Source organism: Passer domesticus, chromosome 3 (assembly GCF_036417665.1).
Source record: "Passer domesticus isolate bPasDom1 chromosome 3, bPasDom1.hap1, whole genome shotgun sequence".
Taxonomy (NCBI): domain Eukaryota; kingdom Metazoa; phylum Chordata; class Aves; order Passeriformes; family Passeridae; genus Passer; species Passer domesticus.
In genome coordinates, this window is record NC_087476.1 from 31,720,901 (window position 1) to 31,743,390 (window position 22,490).

At 40.2% G+C, this 22,490-nt stretch overlaps 1 protein-coding gene across 12 annotated transcripts in view; it reads right to left on the reverse strand.

The window, feature by feature from the left end:
• The window catches only part of FILIP1 (filamin A interacting protein 1), a 101,945-nt gene that overhangs the window by 38,511 nt on the left and 40,944 nt on the right, over positions 1–22,490 (reverse strand). For all 12 annotated transcript variants that reach the window (XM_064412444.1, XM_064412440.1, XM_064412442.1 and 9 more), the window contains 3 exons: positions 20,927–21,205; positions 3,468–3,641; positions 1,290–1,468 (listed from right to left, as the gene is read on the reverse strand). In XM_064412444.1, the coding sequence (XP_064268514.1) occupies positions 1,290–1,468; positions 3,468–3,641; positions 20,927–21,199 (626 nt within the window). In that variant the 5' untranslated portion in view covers positions 21,200–21,205. The remainder of the gene's footprint in view (positions 1–1,289; positions 1,469–3,467; positions 3,642–20,926; positions 21,206–22,490) is intronic.

Below are 22,490 nucleotides of genomic sequence, written 5' to 3' on the forward strand. Positions count from 1 at the left end.
TCAAATTAATGTGAATATTAAAATGTAAGAACAAATGTAAATGGTATTTTAATACAATTTTTTTAGTGGCTGCATGTCCACATATACATGGATATTCAGCATAGAGACAAAATGTCTTCTATGAGAATCAGATGTGAAGTTGCTCCTTACTTGAAAATACATCTTTTATTTCTTAAAACATATTTTTTTGTCTTGGGTTTTACATTTTTTCTTTTCTACTGTGAGAATCAATTTGCTAAGATGCAGAAGCATTTTTTTTTCTTTAAAGTTTGCCAATCAACCCAGGAAAGCAAAGACAGAACAAAACCAAAACCTATTAAACCAGGAAATATGGTCACTGTAGCTCATGTGCCACCTACTCAAAGTTGGCGCTGAACTGAGTTCAGGAAATACACTAAACAGTTTTGCTCCTGGCTTTTTGCAAATGTTTGCCACAAGCCTGTGGTTTCCTCAAAAGCATTTCTTCTTTGAACTTGCCTTAAGTATTTTTCTTAGAGCCCTTTTTTTTTTAAAGAAAGAAACAAAACATGGATTAATTTCAAGCAGTTTGGTATAAGAAAAAAAATTTCTTATTGAAAAACTGAGGGTGTTACTGAGTGCTCAGTCTTCAGCTAAGGTAGGTGATATTTCTTTTCTTAGAAACAGAACAAATTAGTCGTCCAACAAGCAGGATAAACACTCAAAAAAAAGAAATGTGGCTGAAACTGTGAGATAAACATCATAGATAGTCCATCACAGGCTGGGCACATTTTGTAATGCATGATAATATTTTCTTCCAGATAACTTGCCTGAGGCATGCGTCTTCAAAATATGAAAAAGAATGCAAATGGTTTGTGACTTTGCAAGCCTAAACGCAAAGGGCATGGCAAAGTCCCACCACTTGTGTGCCAGTATCCTAATGTGTGTTGTGGTTTTCCTTGCCTTGCCCTCCTGCTGTGACAACAGTGCTCTGTCCTTCACAAAACTTGGCGCTTAGCTAAGCAAGCCAGTCCCAAACTTAGCCAACATAAATAACATCTGATCAAAAGCTACCTGGAGGTGAACCCAAAACGGGCATGACTAATTCAAAACAAATTTGTTTCTTAAGTCAAGCTCATACTACAGGAACATTCAGTGGTATTCCTCCAGCTCCAGACTTGCACAGTAACGTACTTACGAATTACATGAGTGGACCGACATTTACAGATGTTTTACACGTAAGTTTAATGTCATTTAAACACAGAAAATACCTGGCTCTGTCACTGGTGAAAGGACAAGCACTGGGACACTGGGGTTGGTCTTTTACTCACCTCTCCCGCTCCTGTTCCAAGAGGTTGGTAAAGTCATCACTCTTGTTCATGTAGTCTGTATGTTTATGTTTCTCATTCTCTAGCTCGTAAACGGTGCGGCGATGGCACTTCTCTGCCAACAGGAGCTGTTCCAGCATGCGCCGGTACGTCTCCTTCTGCTTTTCTTCAAGTCTGTCCAGCTGGAGTGTAGGAAAGGAGAACAGACTGTTTTAAAGGTCTCCTTGCTTACTTCATCTGATTTATTGACCAACAATGTTGTGTTTGGTAAATGCAAGTCCCATAATTTTATGTCTTGGGTTTTACATAAAGCAGCAACTAGAATTAAGAATAACCGTCCCGTGAAAGTAATGATTTATTTGGATGACATATTAGCAATAAATATTTGCACAGTTTCCAAATACACAAAGGACAGAATTTCACTTAGCTTTAGGGTAACAAATAATATTGTTGCAGTGCTGTATTTACCCTGTGGTGAGGTGCTGTGCACGCTTTCTTCATTTCACTGGGAAAAAGCTGTAGCTCATAACTCAGAGCCTGGGAGCCTGAATTCACACACCTGTATGGGGACTGGACACTTGCATGTGGAGCATGAAGTGTAATCTGAATGCTGAAATTTGAGTTACACATCTTTAACACACCTGTAAGTCTGCTGAGATAAAGGATCCAAATTATTTATATTCTGTCCAGGTTCAGTTTTACATAAATACAGATAAATATAAGCCTCAGGATTTTCCCCTCAGCCTGTTTTTTGACAGAAATACTCTTTATTTAATCACAACCATTTACCCATTTTGTCTTCTGCAGTTTTTCTTAATTTAATATGCCAACTGTTATTCAAACAAACATTAAACCCAGGGAGGTGTGTCTAAAAAATTGCCAGGGCACTCTAAATCCACCAAGGCTGTTCATGTTGCTCTTTTTGCTGTTTCTTGGGTGTAGATGACCAACTCCAGCCTCCTCCCTGCTGAAGCAGCCCTCAGCCTTGGTATTTGTCTGGTTGCTCTGCCTACTCCCAACCCTTACCCTGTGGGAATCTCATCTTCCTCAGCCCCAGCTGCCCTGGGCTGCTGTTGTTTCACAGCACATCTCAGTAAACTGAGAGAAATAAGGGAGCAGGAGGACCATGGCAGTTTGCTCTCCAGAAGCTGACCATAGCAAAGTGAAAAAGTCATTGCATTTTATAAACGAGCCAGGTTGGGTTCAGCTTTTCAGAGCAGATTTTTGCAATTAATTTTTCTATTTTATTTCAATGTAAGCCTTGTGAATCTGCACATGACAAAAGTTTTACATTGAAATCCTGTCAAATTACCAGCTTCTTGGGAAAAAGCTTTGCTAAGCTCTTTTAATCTTGTTTGAGAGTATTTTATGTATGCTCCCACATACTACGGTTTGATTTCCTTATTTACTAACATCCCAAAAATTCCAGGAGATGCTTCAATGAGAATACACAGTACAAAGATATCACATGGCAGACAGAACTGCTGGTGAACAAATTAAATGTTCTAATTGGATGAACTATGTTGTTGCATGCTCCTTCCCCATGACCTGGACTGTTATGAAAGTATGAACAGGAGCAATGGCTGTTTATTTTGGCATTCACTCTGGCCTCAGACATTTTCAGGTCTACTCTAATTCTTAGGTCTTCTTGACATTCATTTATTGCTTAAATTTTAAAGTAAGGAGTCCTATAAGTCTCCTTTAGGGTCTGAACTGATTTTGCAGTCCTAGAGTTTAAGTGATGTAAAATGAATATAGATTTATTATCCCATAAATATGGTCAAAGTCAATCTCCAAAGGTCTTATTTTCTTAACTACCCTCATGACAGTGTTCCAGTGTTCCAAGAAAATCAAGGAGCAGTTACCAGTGCTGTGAGCAGTAGAGGTTGAAGTCTGTAATTGAAAAGAATTTAAAAACTAGAAATTTAACACCCAAAGATTTTGGTCTTGCTTAACACTAACAACCCTAAGAAGCATACAACCTCTTTATGGTTTGTGTTCAAATCCAGTGACTTCACTTAAAAATTATTCTGCATATGAGTGAAAAAGATTTTATTTTCAGTGTACAAATTCTGTGCTATCCTCTTGCATGCTTTGCATACATCCAAAATATATGGAGTCTCACTTTTGCTTAGGCTTCCCCCTGCACATACATGATGTTGTCAATCAAGAAGTTGTTACCTCTGAAATCGGTTTCTCGTAGACGTCTTCCCCTACAGACTTCTCTTGGGCAAGGATGGCATCCCTGTGTAGCACTCGAAGCACGTTCTCTGGAGTTGCAGACCCATAATGAGCTTCTAAAACTTCAGGTTTGGTTTTCTCTGTCTTCAGCATGTGGATCACATCCTCTCTTGCCTGTAATATTGCAAATCACTATCATGAGTCAACCTGTTAACCAAAAGGGAACCTGGGGAAAATAGGGGCATTTCATATGTACAGACTGCATACAAAAATAAAATAAATTTTAAAAATGACAGGCTGTCAATGCAAATATAAAAATTTTGGGAGATCTCAGATTAAACATGATCTGTCCAATACAAATATTGCACTTTAAGGGATGAATTATTCTGTTCCTGCATGGCATTACATTTGAATATTATGAATTTTTATCTGAGTTGCAACTATAGGCAGGGAACATAATTATTCTTCATACACTGGATCTTAGTTGCTGCCCATGCTGTTCCCTGAAGGAATAAGAAAATGAGGAGAACAAGCAGCACAAGTAAGCTGAACTAATATTTCTCAGACAGCTACTTCCTAGTCACTCCCTAACTGAATTTGCAACTAAATACTCTTTTCAAGTAAATTTTAAAATGAATTTTTATTGTTTTTTTTTTGTTTTGTTTTGTTTTGTTTTGTTTTGTTTTGTTTTGTTTTGTTTTTTAACAAAACCCTAGACATGTTGCAGACCCCAGTTAACCAGACAAGGAAAGTGTGAGCAAATCCTCCCAGCCATGGAGGATGGCTGTGCTGCTGGAGCCAGGGCTGGGAGCAGGGGTGCCCCTGTGGCCAAGGGCAACCTGGAGCTCCCTGCCCCAGGTGGAAGCCCCCAGCATAAGCAAACATCTGGGCATGACCAGACAGCTCTGTGAGGCCACCTGGCTATGAATAAGGAGCATTTTAGGGCTATGCTGTGAACAAACACTTAAGCCAGGGCTCTGTTTCTAATGGTACTTGCCAACACCTGTTAAGCCATCTGTAAAATGGGGGCAGGGCACCTGCATGTCTTTCAAGGCATGTTTATGAGGCCATAGGCCAGGGAGGGACTGTAAAACTTACAGGTTTTTGGTGTGCAAAGGGGAGCTCCTGGATTTCCCTAGAGAACATCTTTCCCACAAGTGCAAATGGATGGGGGAGCAAAAGAGTATGGGCAGCTTTCTCTTGCCTGACTTCCCAGCTTAGGAAGTAAATTAAGCACTAAGGAAAAGTTCAGACATTTAAGAAAAAATCCTTTACAAATCCTGCCCCTATGTAAGCAATGACTGGTTTAAGATTTATGAACTGACCGACTCTTCATGCTTTTCCATGCCGTTCATAACAGCATTTAGTTCATCCCTGTAGCAAATCTTAAATCTTTACCCAGAACCACAGAGGCACCACAGCTCAACAAAATGACTTTATTTCAAAATGAGTAAGAAAATAATTTTGGGAAATGGCAAAGACCCTTTAATTTATTTTATTTTATTATTTAAAACAGTTTAACATGAAAATAAATAATGAGCTTCTGGCAAAGATCATGCCATCTAATTAAGAACTATCCCAATATATGTAACCTTACATATAACATTTTGTCATCTGAAGTAAAATCTTTGCACTTGCCTGCAAGACACAAAATGCAAATTGGAATGGTATTAATCCTATATCAAAATGAGACTGGGAAAGGTTCATCACTCATGGATATTATAACTAAGTGAATTATGTGAGCTAGTCCCAAAGAAAGGCAGAAGCCTACATCACATCCTAAGACTGTGCCATTCTCAATACAGGAAAGATATTATTTTAGGCAGGTTCTTGACAGGTTTGTGAATGTATTACTTTTCTCTATCCCTGTAGAAATAACAGATGTCTTAGTGTCTTCATCACCATGAGGCCAATACTTCTATATTGAAGAAAAAGCCTTTAAAAGGTCTAGTAGGATAGCATGGGAGTATGGTGGTCCTAAATATCCAGATTTTATGATGTGTTGTTTTAAGCCCTTTTAGGAAGAGTCAGTTCTGAGGCCATGAGGTTCATCCTGTCCCAATGAACTAATTTGGTATCCTGCTGTGCGCTTCCCAGCAGTGGCCCTGTGCCACGGGCATGCCACTGTGCAAAGGGAGCACCAACACAGAGGGATGAGGATGAGGGAGCAGCTCCCTTCTACCCTCTGCACCAAGGGACACAACCAATCGTGTTGAAACGTCTTCTTGTTTTGATTCTGTGCACACAAAGCTTCATGCCCCACACAGCTCTTTCCTCAGGGACAGGCACACCTCAGACCCTGTTTGGGAGGAGGATGAGTTCATTCTCTCACGTTGGAGCTGTTGCACCCCAGATGGCATAATTAAACACTGGCAGGGCTGGGCAGAGCAGACAGAGACAGCTCAGGATTTAACACTGTGAATAGGCAGAGCAAAAGGCTGGACTCCAGCCCCTGCAATGGTTATTTGATACAGAAATAGCTGTGGAGGCAGCTGCTCTGCCCAGCAAGTGCCCCAGCCTCTGTTCAGTTGTGCACTGCCTGACTTTCCTTCAGGCCTCATTAGTCTGTCATCACTCACTGTTAAAATGGAGCAACTTTAGCACAAGGGGGTAGGAGTAAGAGTCCCTGAAACAGCTAAGAATGTCCCTGAGAATGTCCCTAACTGAGAAAGGCTTCTGGATGCTGCAGGTTTGGGTCCCCCAAAAGCCAGAGAGAGTCAAGCCAGAGGGAGCCAAGCCAGGGGAATGGATGATGCTGAGTGGAGAAACTGACACTCCAAGAAGGAAAATAGGTGCCCAAGCACAGTTCAGAACTTTGAAGAAAAGACCCATTCATTGCTTCATCTCTAAGTGGAAGCAGTGACACACCCAAGGGAACAGGGTAGGATGGTCAGCACTGAGCACCCCTGGCTGCAGCCCCTGGTAGGGGGTACCCAGCCCAGAATCAGGCTGAGTGGCACCATCCCCAGGGGCACAGTCAGCTGCCCTGTCCTGTACCCTTCTTGGGTACCCCACACTGCTGGCCCTTGGGATTTGGATGGCATTAATGTGGCAGGCTGCCTTTTGCCTTTTCTGGGCTCAGTCATTTCTCCTGTCCTTATCTTTTCCAGGGTATGGGTTAATTCACTGAGTACTTTGTTTCAGTTGTGATAACAGCTTGTGAAAAACAGATGACAAACAGACACACAGGTTGCTAGGAAGCACTGGACCAAAAAGGGAACCTAATGCTAATAATAAACTGGAGACAAATTTGTTTTTATTTGGTCAGAAACAAGCTCCATCACAGAGAGATTCTGAAGGGCAGCTGACCTAGGTCAGAGAGACATCCAGGCAATATCCATCAGCCTCAGGGTTTGTGAATTCCAGTTAGCCTCAGGATAATGTAGAGGGAAGGAGCTGAAACAGCATCCCTGCGTATCTTGTGATTTCATATTTCTCCAGATGACCAATTTTCCCCTGAAACAACTAGAAGAGAGGTCAGACAGAGATGTTTTCTTCCAATGTATAGTGATCTGCAGGAAACAGATCATTTTCAGAAAACAAGTCAGAATAATCCTGCAGAGGAGCGCTGGGGCTGCTTCAATATTCATGCCTGTGAAGAGGCATGAGAGGCTCAAAGTGGGGGTCCCTAGCTAAGAAGAGAGGACTTTGCTGGCAAGCTGTTTCTACTGATGGACATCTACTGCTGGTGCCTCTCTTGCCCCAGAGCACAATGCTGTTTTGCATAAATCGTAATCTAGGAGACAAACACAAGGAAGCTATTTCAAACGGCAAGTAAACTGGCGTATAAATCCCAGAGAACAGTTTTTAGCTGTTTTGGTAGAAGGAACATGATGTTTGGCACAGGCAAATAATCTCTCAAGTCCTGCTTTTTTTTTGTTGTTGTTTGTTTTGTTTTGTTTTGTTGGTGCTGTGATGAGAAAGAGCATCCAGGCTTGAGAAGACTGCATATTGCAACAGTTTGTAACACAATGAAAATTATTTGCAAAAGTCCAGAAGACTGCAATTAGTCAGAGAAGCTCTTTAAAGTCAAAATACAGAATTTAAAAAATTTACTTTTATTAGTTTTTCCTTACTTCAGTTGTCCTACAGAAAACACTGAGCTACCTTTCTGTCTATATTGTTAAGATTGTGAGTTCTTGAAAAGAAAGATACTTTTCCATTAATAAAGTGTCCCAAGTACCAGATTCTCTAAGCAGTAGGAGCAATAAAGATAGGTTAAAGAGGTGCTCATTTAACTCCTTTGGTTGCCCCTGCTGATAGAAGAACTGCAAAAGTTGAACTATGTCTAAGCTTGTTTTATGCTTACTGGAGGCGCCAAAATATAAAGGCTGATGACCTCAGTTCTTGAGTACGCCCATGGAGGGCCTGAGGTGCTGTGGAGCACTGCTGTCCCACAAAGTTTTGCCTGACCTCCTTTCCCTCCCCTCTGTTCCTCACTCATGAGTGCACTTACCAACGAGGTGGGGTCTGTATTACTACCTGGGAAATGCAAGTCAATGCTCTCCTTCTCTCACAGCGCACACTGCTTGCCCAGATGGAAGGCTGTCATGAGCCCACTCCTCACAGGGCTACCCTGAAACACTCACTTTTTGGCAGAATAAAGTAGAAGGACTTTGTTTTGCTCACCGACTTGAGCAGAGCAGGGGGCCATGCTCCAAACCTCGCTTTACTACATGCCTAGTAAAATATTTAAAAGATATAGAAAGGATGTAAAGAGGTTCCTGCATAAAATTGAAACCATCTAGGAAACAATAGCATGACTCTGCTGCTTGTAAAAGGGGTCCGGCAGCCTAGCAACCAGATTCCTGGTCAATGGAAAGACTGTTACACGAGCTGGGCGTTCAGACGTGCTTCTTCCTCATCCCTGCCCTGCCAATTTACTACAGCCCTCTCTCCCCATTCCCACAGTCTTTGGCCTCTCCCATGAGCCTGCCGACAAAACTCAGCACCCACTAAACAGGGAATTTTTGCCACAGGCCGTTTGTCACCTGGGAAATGGGACTGAACTGATCAAACTCGTTTCATATAAGGCATCTGGTAAATCGGGGGATAAAAATCAGTTGTATTCAAGATGGGTTGAATGGAGTCGAAGTAATCACTGCCAGCTAGGAGTAAAACCCAAGTCAAGATCATTTGCCCGTACATGTCCTAAACCCTTGTCCTGATTTTTTTTCCTAAGTAGCCTTCCTGCAAATTCATAGTTTGTCTCTCTCAAAATCAGTAACTGGTAACTTCATAGCTCCATGTTTGGAGGCATCTAACTACTTTGCGCCTAACTACTTTAGAGAAATCTCAATATTTCAGTAACATGACAACAATCCTCTTAATTAGATGACAGAAGTTTTGAAAATTCAGGAGCAGGAGTAGCGTTTACAAGAAATGCAATTATGTAATATTTTAGCTACCTGATATTTCCAGCTTTTTAATATTTATTTTCTGGTTATGAAGACACTTTATTATACCTACACAAGGAAGTGCACTAAGTAGCAGATGTTTAATACTTATGAAGTTGTATTTTTCTTGCCAGTGATTAATGACAAAAATAACTATGAAACCACAGACAGGAACTTTTATTTCTACTTGTGTTGTTGTTCCTTGCATTGCACACAGTTCAGGTTATTTATAGCACAACAGCTGCTCTGTTCAGCATCCGAAACTAGATAAGGTCACAGGTTATCCATGTAATGTTGGGGTCTTACCAGTGACTGATTTCCCAAATGCCAGTGGGCTTTACAAATATTTCTCCTAGAGTTAATAAACATCACACTCAAGGCATCCAGAGGGAGATCCAGGAGAATGTTCTCACTGCTTTCCACGCTATCCAGAACATAATGTGTTGCCATCAAGGCAGGAATAGCCTTATTTCTGAAAAGTTCCATTACAGACCTCAGAAACTGGATATCACTAGCTTAGTTAGTTGATTTTAATGAAAGAAAGCACCTTCAAGCAGAGGTACTCAAACACCTGTATCTGAAAATGTTTCCTAACACTAATCCACTAGTCCCTGTTTAAGACCAGTAAGTTCCCTTTGTTCTTATCTTAGGAGGAAACAAAAATCATTAAAAGGGAAGTGTATGTTCTTAATTTTGTCTCATAATACTATAAATATGTATTCAGAACAAAATAAAAACTACTCCTGACAGCTAGAATGACACTTTTGTTAAAGACCTGATTGCTCACCCTACCCTTCATACTGCTACAATGACTGGGTAGCAATTTGCCTTCCAGAGCAGTTATACTTATTGTACAAAGAATGTTTCAAAGCAGGGCACTTAGATGCTCTATTGCATATTGCATCACACAAAGATTTTTTTGCCAAAAACTCAGTAGATATTTTTTTTCTTCTATACCAGATATCTGAAGTAGCCTTGGTTGTATCACTCACTAAGTGAGGCTAGCCATGCAAAATGCTGGCTAATTACATAAAATCATAGAATCATAGAAGTCCTGAGTTGGAAGGCACTCACAGAGAAAATCAAATCCAAATCCTGGCCCTGCACAGGACAGCCCTGAGAATCACATGTGTCTTGAGAGCATTGTCCAAATACTTCTTGAACTCTCTCAGGCTTGGTGCTGTGACCACTCCACTGGGGAGCCTGTTCCAGTGCCCAGCCACCCTCTGGGTGAAAAAACCTTTTCCTGATATCCAATCTAAACCTCCCCTGACACAACTTCAGGCCATTCCCTCACATCCTGTCTCTGGTCACCACAGAGCAGAGATCAGTGCCTGCCCCTCCTCTTCCTCTCACGAGGAAATTGTAACTACAGTGAGATCTCCCCTAGACAGGACAAACCAAGGGACTCCAGCTGCTGCTCTATGGTTTCCCCTCTAAACCCTTCACAATCTTCACAGCTGTCTTTTGGACATGCTCTAATAGCTTTATATCTTTCTTATATTGTGGCACCAAAACTACACACTTGATTCAAAGTAAGGCTGCACCAGCAACATGAATACATTGGGGTTTTTTGCAAGGAAGAGTTCATGTACAGCAAAGGTTTTTTTACACCTTTCATCTTAGCTTAATTTCCTAATACTTGAAACTGTGAATTTCACTTGCATTAATTTCTTTTAACTTTTCTGTATTCAAGTCTAGGTACATGATTTACTCTGGAGGTAGAGATTACTTCAGTGATGAAAAGTGACCATTTTGTACAAAGGGTAAGTGAAATATATATCCAGAAATACAAATGATCCCTCATGACCCTGCAGATGTTGAACAGAACTGTCCTGTCTTCTCCACACCGTGCAGAACTTTCTGTTCTTGTAGGATTCCTTTTGAGCTCTACACTGTATTTAATTTTATTGTGCTTTATCTTGTGATAGCTCAGAAAGTTCTTCTAAAATCAATACTGGAGAAGAGGCACATGATAGACTAGCTCAGCCACTGCATAAATCTTCTGAAGTGGCTCCAGAAGAATTACATCAGAAATTAATTTGGCCTCTTATGTTTGAAAAAGTCCCTGCTAAAGATTGCAGAGCTGAGAAGAAGCAGCACTGAGCAATGTATTACTTCTTCCAGCAAGCCTTGAAACAGATCAAATGAGCACTAGAAGACATCTGTCTGTTATTTCCTGCCCACACAGCTTTGTTCTGCTTTATTGCCAGAGCGCTCCATGGATGATGTCACTTTTTTCTGAAGAAAACAGGCCACCAGAGCCTTTCACTGACATAATTAATTATCTGTAGTCTGGGCCACAGCCAACAAAATTCCCATGGCAAGACCCTGAGAAGTATTAACTCCGCACTGCTTGATGTTTTCAGAATTATTATGGTCTGGGATACCCTGTCTTGTCTTTTCACACTGAAAGAGTGCTTTGCTTTATATTATCAAGCCGTGGGGCAGTTACTGCAGCATATAGAATTACAGTGTCATGATCCAGTCAGCACAGAGACACCAGGGCAAGGGGTCACTGTCAAGTTATGTGCGTGACTCTGCATGTTGGGATATGTTCTACATGCTCCTGCAATGCCTCACAATGGCTAAACACACTGGTTTGGGTTTGCTGTATCCGGTCATAGAGTTTTTGTCTCAGCCAACATTAACTGTATAGTATTTTTCACATGGCCTGAAGCCCAGCAGCAAGCAGAAACTACAGACTGATCCAAGTAGCCATCAAGTTGCCATGTTCCTTTTGTAACCAGAACTTATTTTGTGATCTGTTAGAAGCGCTTTAGGAGAGGAAAAAAAAGTGACTAATGAAAGGGCAATAACAGGAAAAGCATTTATTTTCCTCTTTCTTCTCTTATCATCTGGCCCTATTAGTAAGTCTGGACCAAGACACAAGAGACCCATAGATCATGAACCTCTTTCTTATGTTTCACACATAAAATTAACCCCACCATGCTCCAATTTCCATTCCATAAAGGAAATAATATTTCTAATGAATGAGATTTAATTCCCAAGTATATAGAAGATCTAGATACACTGTGAATGCTACAAAAAATATGGCACTCTGACATCAATATCAGTGTTCTCCTATTAATTTCTCCCCACTTGTTAAATTTTATATCCTTCAGGTACAGGTTCTTCTGTACTATCATCCAATTTGTTGAAATCCATTACAAACTAAAAAGTATCTTCATTAGATGTGTAGCTCATCTTGTCTAAATTGCTCTTTACAAGTGCTACATTGGCAGTATAAAGAACAGAAACATCTGAAATTAGGTGCTCTGACTTGAATTTCAGGGATGCACTTCAAGCTGCTGCTGGGAGTACCCTGTCTCCAAGAGGAACAAATCAGCCCAGGCATTTTTTTTTTTTTTCACAGTGACCTTGCTGCCTTCTGGCAGGAACAAGCACACAAGGAGCAGGATGGAGCAAGACAAGCTGGAGCCAGCAGGGCTGTAGCCACCAGGATGATGAAGTCAGAGGCATTCCTTCTGCCTCCTCTGTGGAGACAGGAGCGTGTGGGACACTAACAGACCTAAGTCTGTGTACATGTGTAATAAACTGTATACACAACTTTCTCTTGTCCAAGCATTTTGTTGGCTTCAACAAGATGGTTTTGAGTACTCTGTGCTGCTAAATATGCATCCGAGTTACTGGTGGCTGATGAATGGGCAAGAACAGTAGGATGCATTACAGCAAGCACTCTCCAGCACAACCAATTATTCGAACAGAGGAGCTGTCAGAGGAAATGAGGGAAGTGGCCAAACTCTGAGTGTGAAGCAGCTAGGGTGGGTGGGCAGTGAAAGGCGCAGAGTGAGAGCTCCCAGCCATGCCCATGATGCCCTCAGTTGTCTCCAAAATCCCTCTGATTCCCCCCAGTGTCTGTCCTTCTCTTTGCCCTCCCCAAGCCCCACTTGGGGACATCCTTTCCCCTCTCTATCCTCCCACTGCATTACAGGAATGACTCTGAAGCCCTTCAAAGTGCTGTTTTACCTGAACTGCTGAGATTGCCTGAGCCAACACTGGGGAATTGGGGTTTTTCATATTCACATCAATATTTCTGGGTTTGATTTGTTTAAACTTGAAGGTGACAAATGTCTGGAAGTTACCATGCAACTGTATTTCAGTTAGTTCAGTTTCACTCATTTTCTGGCATGGAAGAGTTGATGCTAATTTTTTACAAAGAAAACCAATAATTTCCAGGATAAGTAAGACATCACTTGCAAAATCCAAACACTTCCTGCCTCAGGAAAGGATTTCCCTTCATAGTCCCTCCCTCAGCAGTGCATCATTTTGGGTGCCACATCTGCCCAACCTCTGAAATAAGTCAGTTTGCTTCATTTTGGACATTACACAAACACTCAGAGCAGCAGTTTTGTAAGATATGGCAAGACACAGGATGTTCAGTAGGACCTGCAGTTTTCTATGTGAAAATGTTACATTTCTCTCACTTTAGCCAACCAATAGGTGGAGCCTTTAACCCTAGAAACAAGACATTTTCTCAGCCATGTTATCACAATTATTATGTAAAGATTTATATTTGCATTTATTAAAGCTTGTTTTGGATGAAAAATAATCTGTTTTGCTCTCAAGAGCTTATCTGATCCTCAGCTAGAGGACAACAGACAAAAACTTAATAAACACAGAACTGGGGCAGCAAAGTTAATAAAAACAGGTTCATCTACCACTGCAATGTTAAATTAACAAGTGGTGACTCAGAGTACTGGACAGCATTATGACACATAAGACATATGCTCGTTGCAAGCACTCCAAAGAATCCCAGATATTTTAAAGCCAGAAAACTCATGCATTTAACATTGATTGCAAAATGATCAGCCATGTGCTCTCCCACAGAGTGAACTTTCAAGAAAAATGAGAAAAGATACGAACTTCTTCATTACTGTTCCACTGAATATACAATTTCCAGTAAGTAAATGTAAAGAAAAAGAAAAAGAAAAAGAAAAAGAAAAAGAAAAAGAAAAAGAAAAAGAAAAAGAAAAAGAAAAAGAAAAAGAAAAAGAAAAAGAAAAAGAAAAAGTCAAATTATATCATTATTGAAAATTAATTTTTAAAAGTTTGCAAGAGAAGATCAGTTTGGAAAAAGATCAAAACTTAAAAAGCTGGTTGTGGGCAATTCTGTTCTGTTTTGTACAGAAGACCAAGAATTTGGGGGAAAAACCCCAAACTGTTCATACTCTTCCTTCCACTCTAGATGAGATGTTCAATGGATCAGAGACACTTGCCAATTATTCCTCCCTCTTCTGATCCTTCAAGCCTAACTAACACAACAGATACAGCTCTGTTAAGTACAGCTCAGGCGTTACTGGAGAAGGATGTTAAAATATCTTTGTGAAAGAGGTCTTCAGCCTACAGCTGTCCAGTGATAGTGACAGTTTACTGAGGACCATTACTTTGAAAAGCATATGTGTAATTCTAAAGCAATTTTAGTACAGAAGAGATGGATGGCTATCATCCCTATAGTTGATAGTACCTCTGCCCTTTATTTCAGATGGAGCAGGAAATTACCTAAATAGCACAATTTAACTATATTTCAGTATGCTGTCTTACCTTTGGGGTTTTTTGGGTTTTTTGTTTGTTTGTCTTTTGGTTTGGTTTTTCTTTTTTTTTTTCCCTCACAAAACAGACAGGTTCAATTTTAAAACTGATGATTTTGGGGCTTGCTAAACAAGTTCTTCTTACCTCCTATGGTATGTTCTGCACTTTGCACAGCAGCAAATGCAAGCTACACAAAATAAACCATACTATTCTGGACAAAATTAATCTCTGGTTATAAATTATTCAATAAAAATAGAAGAGAGCATCTGTGGTCTGAATTTTTTTTTTTTAATTTTTTTTTTTGGTGCTGCAAATGCATTCTTTGCCAGGAAAACACAAACAAACAAGGGGTTAGTAAGAGAGGAGAGAAATTTTTTTACTCATTGTGCTGATATGCCAGACATTTTTAGGGTTTGTTTTTAGGCTCTTATTTTGCTACACTGTGGATACCATCTATCCCTTCATTTTCTTGTCTTTTGTGTGCCCACTTTCCCTGTGTCTAGCTTGGCTCCATTTATCTCTGTTGTATTCCCCTTTTGCTTACACTCTTTTTCTTCTATTGCCCAGCCTCTTTCCCCTCATTCCATTCTGCTTAAGTCACCTCTCCCTCCTCACATTAACCCTATCTTCTCTTTTTCCCTGTAGCTCTGTACTTGCCAAGGTTTTTCCCATGGGGAATTTGTATTTCATCAATGATATGCTCATAAATCCTAAATTACTTCAACTCAACCAACAAGACTCACAGATACCCTGCATGCACTTTTCTCTGGCTTTACCTATTCTTTCTGCCTTGGCTCATCTGCTGCTTGTTAATCTGTGCTATTTTGTTAATGACCATTTGAAAACTCCCTCTCTTCACTGCTTTCTCTGATGCCAAGGCAACTTGCTCCAGCTTTTTCTTCTGATTTCTGCACAAGAAACACATCTGGTTTCTACTCACCTATCTATCCCACATTCCTCGCTTAAGCTTTCAGGCAGATCCATATTTATTAATATTAATACAATAGTATAAAAAAAAGGCACTGAAGAAAAATATAGAAGTTTGTACAGTGTTTTTAACTAAACAACTAGGTGGCTCTCCCAGTGTGGTTACAATATCTTGGAAAAGTCAATACAAAAGCAGTTTGAGGCATTACACACAAGTTTACAAATTGCAGCAAGAGGAAAAAGAGACAGAGAGAAAAACATCACAACCACAGCTACAGAGTCAAATTCTCTTGCTTATACTAGTCAGACTGACAAGTGATGGGAAGGCCAAGTAATGCCATGCCTTAAGAGAAAGGCAAGTATGAACCCAAAGGCACGAGGCACGGGGAGCTCTCTCCTACAGCAAGCACCACATGCCACTCCAGCTCCAGACCCCAGGAAGGTGAACCCGGGGTGGAAGTGCTGCTGGTCCAGGGGTGGTGAGGACATGGAGAGCCTATTTTGCCAGAGGAAATGGAAAGGATGTGGTACAGTAGCACAGCAAAAACAAAGGCTATGGGGATGCAAGGATGCTACAAACACAACAGGCATTAAAGGCAGGAGGGAGAGAGGTGGGCTTTCAAAGCAGAATCCCTGCACAGCAGAGTTTCATAAAGGTTTCACTAGACTTAATTAAAATTGGGAGAAGTCAGATAAACATTAAAGATTTTTTGTTCTGGGATTATTTTCCAATAGGAGCAGTCAAAGTAAACAACCCACCTAATCTTAAAACACAGCTTTCTAAATTAACAACAAAGGTTAAAGGAAGCATTTGCCAAAAAAATTAGATGATGGGATTTGATATAGAGTAGATCTTCTACAATTTAATCTCCAGATTTCCCAAGTCAGTCAATGTATCTGCATTATAAAGATGAGGGAAGCCTGAGCTGGGAAGTGACAAAAAGGTAGAGTAAGAAAAAAGGTAACAACTAGAAAAATAAAGAAGGGAAGAAAAGTGAATAGGAAAATTTAGATACTGGGGAAAAGAGCTGAACAGAGCAATTATAGAATAAAAGGTATTACATAATATGTAATGCTGCAAAAGGGAAAGAAAGTAGAAAGCAGAAATATAGAAACAGGAAAGAATTTTCCTTTCCTTTGCATTTACAAAGCATAGTTTTCTGCTATAAAGACAGAAAAATACTAAAATACCTTTTAAAATGTTAAAATGCAATAGGTAGTTTATCACCTATACGCATGTGAGTTGACTTTGTCAAGAGAGAGGATTATTGTGGTGGCAGGATGTGCAGCCACTAATACCAAAGTGTTTCATAAGGACCAGAGAGAACGAAACACAGAGTCCTCTGCTACCCTGTACCTGATCCTCCCAGATTGAAAATAAAGTCTTGCAGTCCACCTGAAGGTGAGCTCCTCTGTCTTTGTTGGATGAGAGAGCTCCTTCCCCCATGACTGTCTTGTTTCAGCCACCAGCCTGCCACACCTGACCTTCAACAAGCTATTGCTCTGGCACCTCCTGAGAGCCCTCAAATTCAATGCAGTCTTGATTAAATACTTGTAAGGAAGGGATTTCTCAAAAACCAGAGTGATTTGGTCTCTCCCTTTGAACCAGGGATGCTATATAAATAGGTTTACAACTGAATATCTGCTACACAGCGTTTCCCTTCAAATATCAAACCAGACCAAACCCAGTGCTACATTAGACCATTTGAGGACTTATCAGGAACCATCTTGTGATTAATTTATACATCCCTTGTATATTACACACACTGTTCCTCGGGACATCACATTTCACATATTGCCCACCTGCGCCCTCAGGTCTGCAACAGAGGAAATGTGCGGCTGACAACTTAACTTGCATTTCCTTTACACCCCATGGCTTCGGGGAGCTCTGCTCCTCAACAGTGCCAGGCTCACAGGAAACATTTCCCTCAGCCCTAAAGCATGCAAGGGACCTCAACAGCAATGAGGGGCTGAGCTGCAGGGCATCAATGCCACATTGGCACTGGAGAAAGGCAGTAAAACATGGGCTATAATAAAGGTCTTGAGTGGAAAAGTTGCTTCTTTTTGAATTGGTGTGAAATATTGGAAACTGTCTCCCAAGCTTAAATTGTTCTCCAGCAATAGGCACAGAATCTGGATAAGAAATTATTTTTCTTGAAAACCCAAATGATTTGTAACGGGATTCTGTCTTCATAAATATTCTTTTATTATTGTGGGTTTTTTCCCCAAACACGCAATAAAAGAGTGAGTCGTAAACATGTAGGAATACTGCTCCTCATTTCCTTTTGGGCCCCCAATCAGGAAATGTTGAAAATCAGTGTTGGTATTGTTGAAGATTAATGGCTACTGCTCAGAAACCATACAGAAAGGGAATATATTCCTGCCAGGACAAATACATAGGCCATTGGACAAAAATCTGTGAACCACAGATAGTATTATATCATCATTGTAAAGATCCACACTGCCTGTCTTATTCTGTAATTAATAATATTCACATGTGGGTTTGACTGAAATCACTGCAACAACCAGGCAAATTAATGCCATGCCTTCATGGTCCAATTTAATCTAACAGCATTTGAAGTTTTCTTTTCAAATCAGCTTTGCAGTATTTAAAAATTAGATTTTTTTCCCAGGTATAGGAAGCAATCCTTCATGGATTTTTTGCCACTATATGTTCAATATGGGTTTAGAGACCATGTAATCACTACTCTTTTTATATTAACAGATCTCACAAGAGAAAACATGCTCCACTGAGCTGCAGGGACATTAAAATAATCCCTGTCATCAGTTCATTTGCTTCCCACTCTCCTTCAGACAGGCTGTACTTAAGAGCTCTCCTGCCATGTATATTGGGACACATTCTCATCACCACAGCTTCTGTAAACTTTTTCTTCCCTTTTGTTTTCTTACAAAATAAGGCATAGACTATGGTGACCTCAGATGTTTATGAAAAGCTTTCCTTCTCTATATTCAGTAAATGTGCAGGGTCCAGCCAGGAAACGTGAAGACAGGCAGAGCTGAGTCCAACTTGGTTCTAGAAGCTAAAGCACAGGCAAGCTACCTGAGGGTATTATAATTTTAAAAACCAATCAAGGTAAAAATGAGGACACAAACATCATTTCCAGGGTACTTCTCCATGGTTTTCTGCAACGTTTGACTTCAAAATGAAGAGATGGGGCATCAAGTTGTGAAGTCCTCAATATTGATACCAAGATCAATGTGGGATGGGTCTATGTTGTCAGATATTAGCTCACTGTTTGAGGGTTCCAAGGCAATGTCACCACAATTATGGTATTTTATCCCATTTTTTTAAATTTAAAAAATAATGCATCTCCCTACAGGTACAGCCCGATGTTATTCTCAAAACAAATTCTTCTTACATATGCCTAGATAATGCTTGCTTTGCCAGCATTGAAATGGCTTCAAAATAAATCCTAATATGATTTGTCAGTCCAACAAAATGCCAGCCAGCCACCAGAGATGTCTGAAAAGATCTGAAAATAAAAAGCCATGAAATGACTCAGTGCATTAGGTCACTGTGACAGCCAGGAGGTAATACCAGAGTATTTGCTTTGGCTGGAGCCTTCCTTGGCTCATCTTCCTTTGTAGTGTTAAAGCCAGGCTCTCATCTCAAGCCAAAGCGCTGTAGCTTGCCCACTTCAGAAATGGGTCAACACAGGTACCAGGGAAATAACTAAATGGGGGGTTGGACATGAAATTAAAAACTTGTGTGGATTAAAAATAATTATTCTCTTCCCTGCCTGGCTGCAAGGAGCAGGAGAACAGATGCACTCCACAGCTACCAGTGTGGGTATCCCCATACCTTGCTGTCATGCCAGGAAGCTTCCGCAGTGCCTGACATCTCTTTGGGGTCTCTATGTATGAAAACCCCCAAAAGTATTGTCCAGGATCTATTCCCATCATTCCCACAGGGAAAATGAGAACATGGGCAGTCCTTCAAAGGTTGTGTAACTACCCCACAAAGTAAAAGACTACGGTGAAGAACGGGAGAATTACTCAGGCAATAAAGATCGCATTTATTGCCACACAGGAAACATTAGTGACTTTCTTCACCTCCCCTTTCCAGACCACAAAGGTGACTTCAGGGTAAATCTTTGTGAACAACACGACCATGATACATTTCTGTTGAGGTTTGGCTCTGTTCACCACAGAAGCTGCACGCTAGCTCCTTCTCTAAGGAAATTACATACACAAGATTTTGAATAAAGTCAAATGAAGCACAATAAAAATGGTTACTTTTCTGTAATGGTCATTTCTCTTTTCCTCTGCAAGATTGCATTCAACATATTTTCTTCCTTTTTTTCCCCTGCAGGTTTTCATTGTAAAATGACCATTCTCCATCTTTGGCAAAATTATTTATTTTGAATGCATATTTCTTGTAACTTGACAGTAGTTTCTGACAAACTAGAGGTGAATTATGTGCAGAAAAAGTGATAGTGATACTTAGTGAGATGGAATCTCAGAGTTGTGCTAATGGTGACTCATGTACCAAAGAAATTAACAGAACAATTGCTTCTTGCAATCAGATAAGATGATAACAAGTTCGACATTAAAGTAATAATGTTATGAATGTGGGTTTCAGGGGAAAAGTAAAGCCTTCTATGAAAAGCTAAATAGTAATGGTTAATTGGAATAAAGGGATTAAGACAAAATGTTTCACACAGGTCGGGTGGCTTTTTTCTGCTTGTCCATAGGTTCCATTAAAAAGGTCACTAAAGTACAACCAAAAGAATGTATGATTTGAAAAGCAGTCCTACTACAAAAGGGGATAAGTTTTGAAAAGCCACAAGTCTTCATATTGACTTTTTGAAATACTACATTTCAGTTTCTTATTTTGAAATTCTCTGGAGGTTCACACTAGAGAGAGTTCAATGATGTATTAGCATTAAAGAGAATCTCAAAACTGGACAGACATTTGGGGACAAGTTAAGTGTAAAATTAGGCTGACTGGCATCAAGGACTTACTACTGGGCTGAATTAACCTGCAAACCTGGACAACTGAGAAAGCTTTCAAGCAAGCACTACTCCAAGTAATAAAACTAATGGATCTTTGAAAGGCAAGGAATGTGCAAAGCACCGGACTCCTGAAATCAGACAGGACAAGCAGAGCTTTGGCTGAGGCCTCAGTAACATCTAAATATGCAAAAATTCCAGGAGACATCCTAAGTCCATTTTCAGTATTCCTGACTTGTATATTTGCCTCTTGAATATTTTCAATAGTGATTGTAATTACATTCCCTATATTTACTTGTCTTCCCCCGCTCCTTCTTCCCACCCACCACTGATTCCCCTGTGGTTGTTTTCAGCCTCACCTGCAGATTCATATTTGTTTGTCAGGTGTTTCTTTGACAGGTGTTTATAATTTATCTTGCTTGGGTAGCTGCAGTGGTAAATAAAGCATCACTTAAAACTACAGCTGTTAAACACCAACTACCACTGCTCTCTCCTTGTGGTCTTTTGCCTTAAATATGGATGTTCCTGTTAGTTGAGCCCTGTGCTCTTTGGACAGCCTAAAAATAGATAGGTACATAGAAAATATGGTTTAGAAGATGTTTCATTTACCTGCAATTCTCCTTCCATTATACTGAGTAGTTTTATCAAGTCTTCTTTAGAAAGCTCTATGGACTTCTTGTTCTTTCGCTCACTAGGACCGGGTGATTTTGAGTGCCGTTTGACAGTTGCTGAAACCATGACCTCATCTTCCTTCCGATGAGGTTTGTTCTTTTTCTTGGCATCCTCCTGAAGTTTTTCATTCTCTGCGTGGCTGATGACAGGCTTGGAACTGGAGAAGTGCCCGTTAGACGAGCTTTCTCCACCTTGGTTTCGGGACCTCATCCCTGCCTAGAAAGAAACAAACATAAAGATGCATTTGTAAACAAAATTACTTACAAATAAGAAAGCCACAGTGGAAATACTGCCTGTGGTAAGAACAACAGTCTTCTAAAAACTGAAGAACACTGTCACACTCAAGAGACTGTGGTAGAAAGCTCAAGCATTTTAACAACTCTGTGTGTGGCAGAAAAAAAGTCCTGAGGTAAGGTTAGCCATCTTTTCCAGCAAGCCAAGTGCTGATATGAGTTTAAATGTATGGAACCTAAAATTGATGTGGGACAACATGTTCCAATGTTTCCTTTTCTTCAGCTGACATGTTGATCATTCACAATTCAACACTACAAAACAAAGCAGGTTGTCAAATAGATCTTGTTTAACATGTGGCTTACTTGAGAAACAGAAATGCAATTAAATTTTTGAAAGGCATATTGCTGGAGTAGAAATTCTCTATTAGAGTGGAGTGCCAAAGCATGACCAATGTCAGTCTGCCATTTCTCTGAAATAAGCAATGATTTTATTGCAGGTAACCAAGAAAAATGGAGAATGCAGAGTAAATCAGGTGGCAAATACTGCACAGGATTATTAGACAATAAGTTCCATAAAGGAAAGCTGAAAAGAAGTTTGAAAAACAAGCAGAAATGGTATGAAATCACTAACAGGTAAATGAGCAATATCAACACACTCTTTCCAGAAGATTCAGGGTTTCTTCAAAAGTTTCATGGTTATTCAATGCTCACATTTCTGTCTTCTTAAGCACCCACATTAAGTCTTAGACTGTGACAGCAAACATTTCTCAGTCCCTTGACCAACTGTACTGCTAAACTTTTATAGCAATAAATCTAATGAAAAAATATTCCACTGCTTCCAAGTATTTCCTCTCATTTAAATTAATCTCTGGTATTAGTTTGCAGTTTGTTCATTAGTCAAAGGGATGCTTTTCAACACCAATAACATCACACACACTTCTGATAAGGAGGTCAGAGCAGCAGTTCACTAGTGAGGGAGCAAAACCTAAAATACATTGACTAATCAGCTTTGCTAAATTACACTGGGTCTGCAGTGGCTTGCCCATGTACTTGACTCAGGCCAGCATTATAAATCTCTTGCCACAATTATCCTTGCACTTTTGTAGTTTTACACTCAGCATGAAGATTGTCTTTTTATTATGACTGGTTACTCATGTCCTCACTAATTCAGTGGAATTCATCCAGCAGCATAAACAGGGAGAGAATTAGACCCTATATTTTGGAGTGAGAGAGTTTCACAAAGAGATTCCTTGCATTGTAGGCCTGCT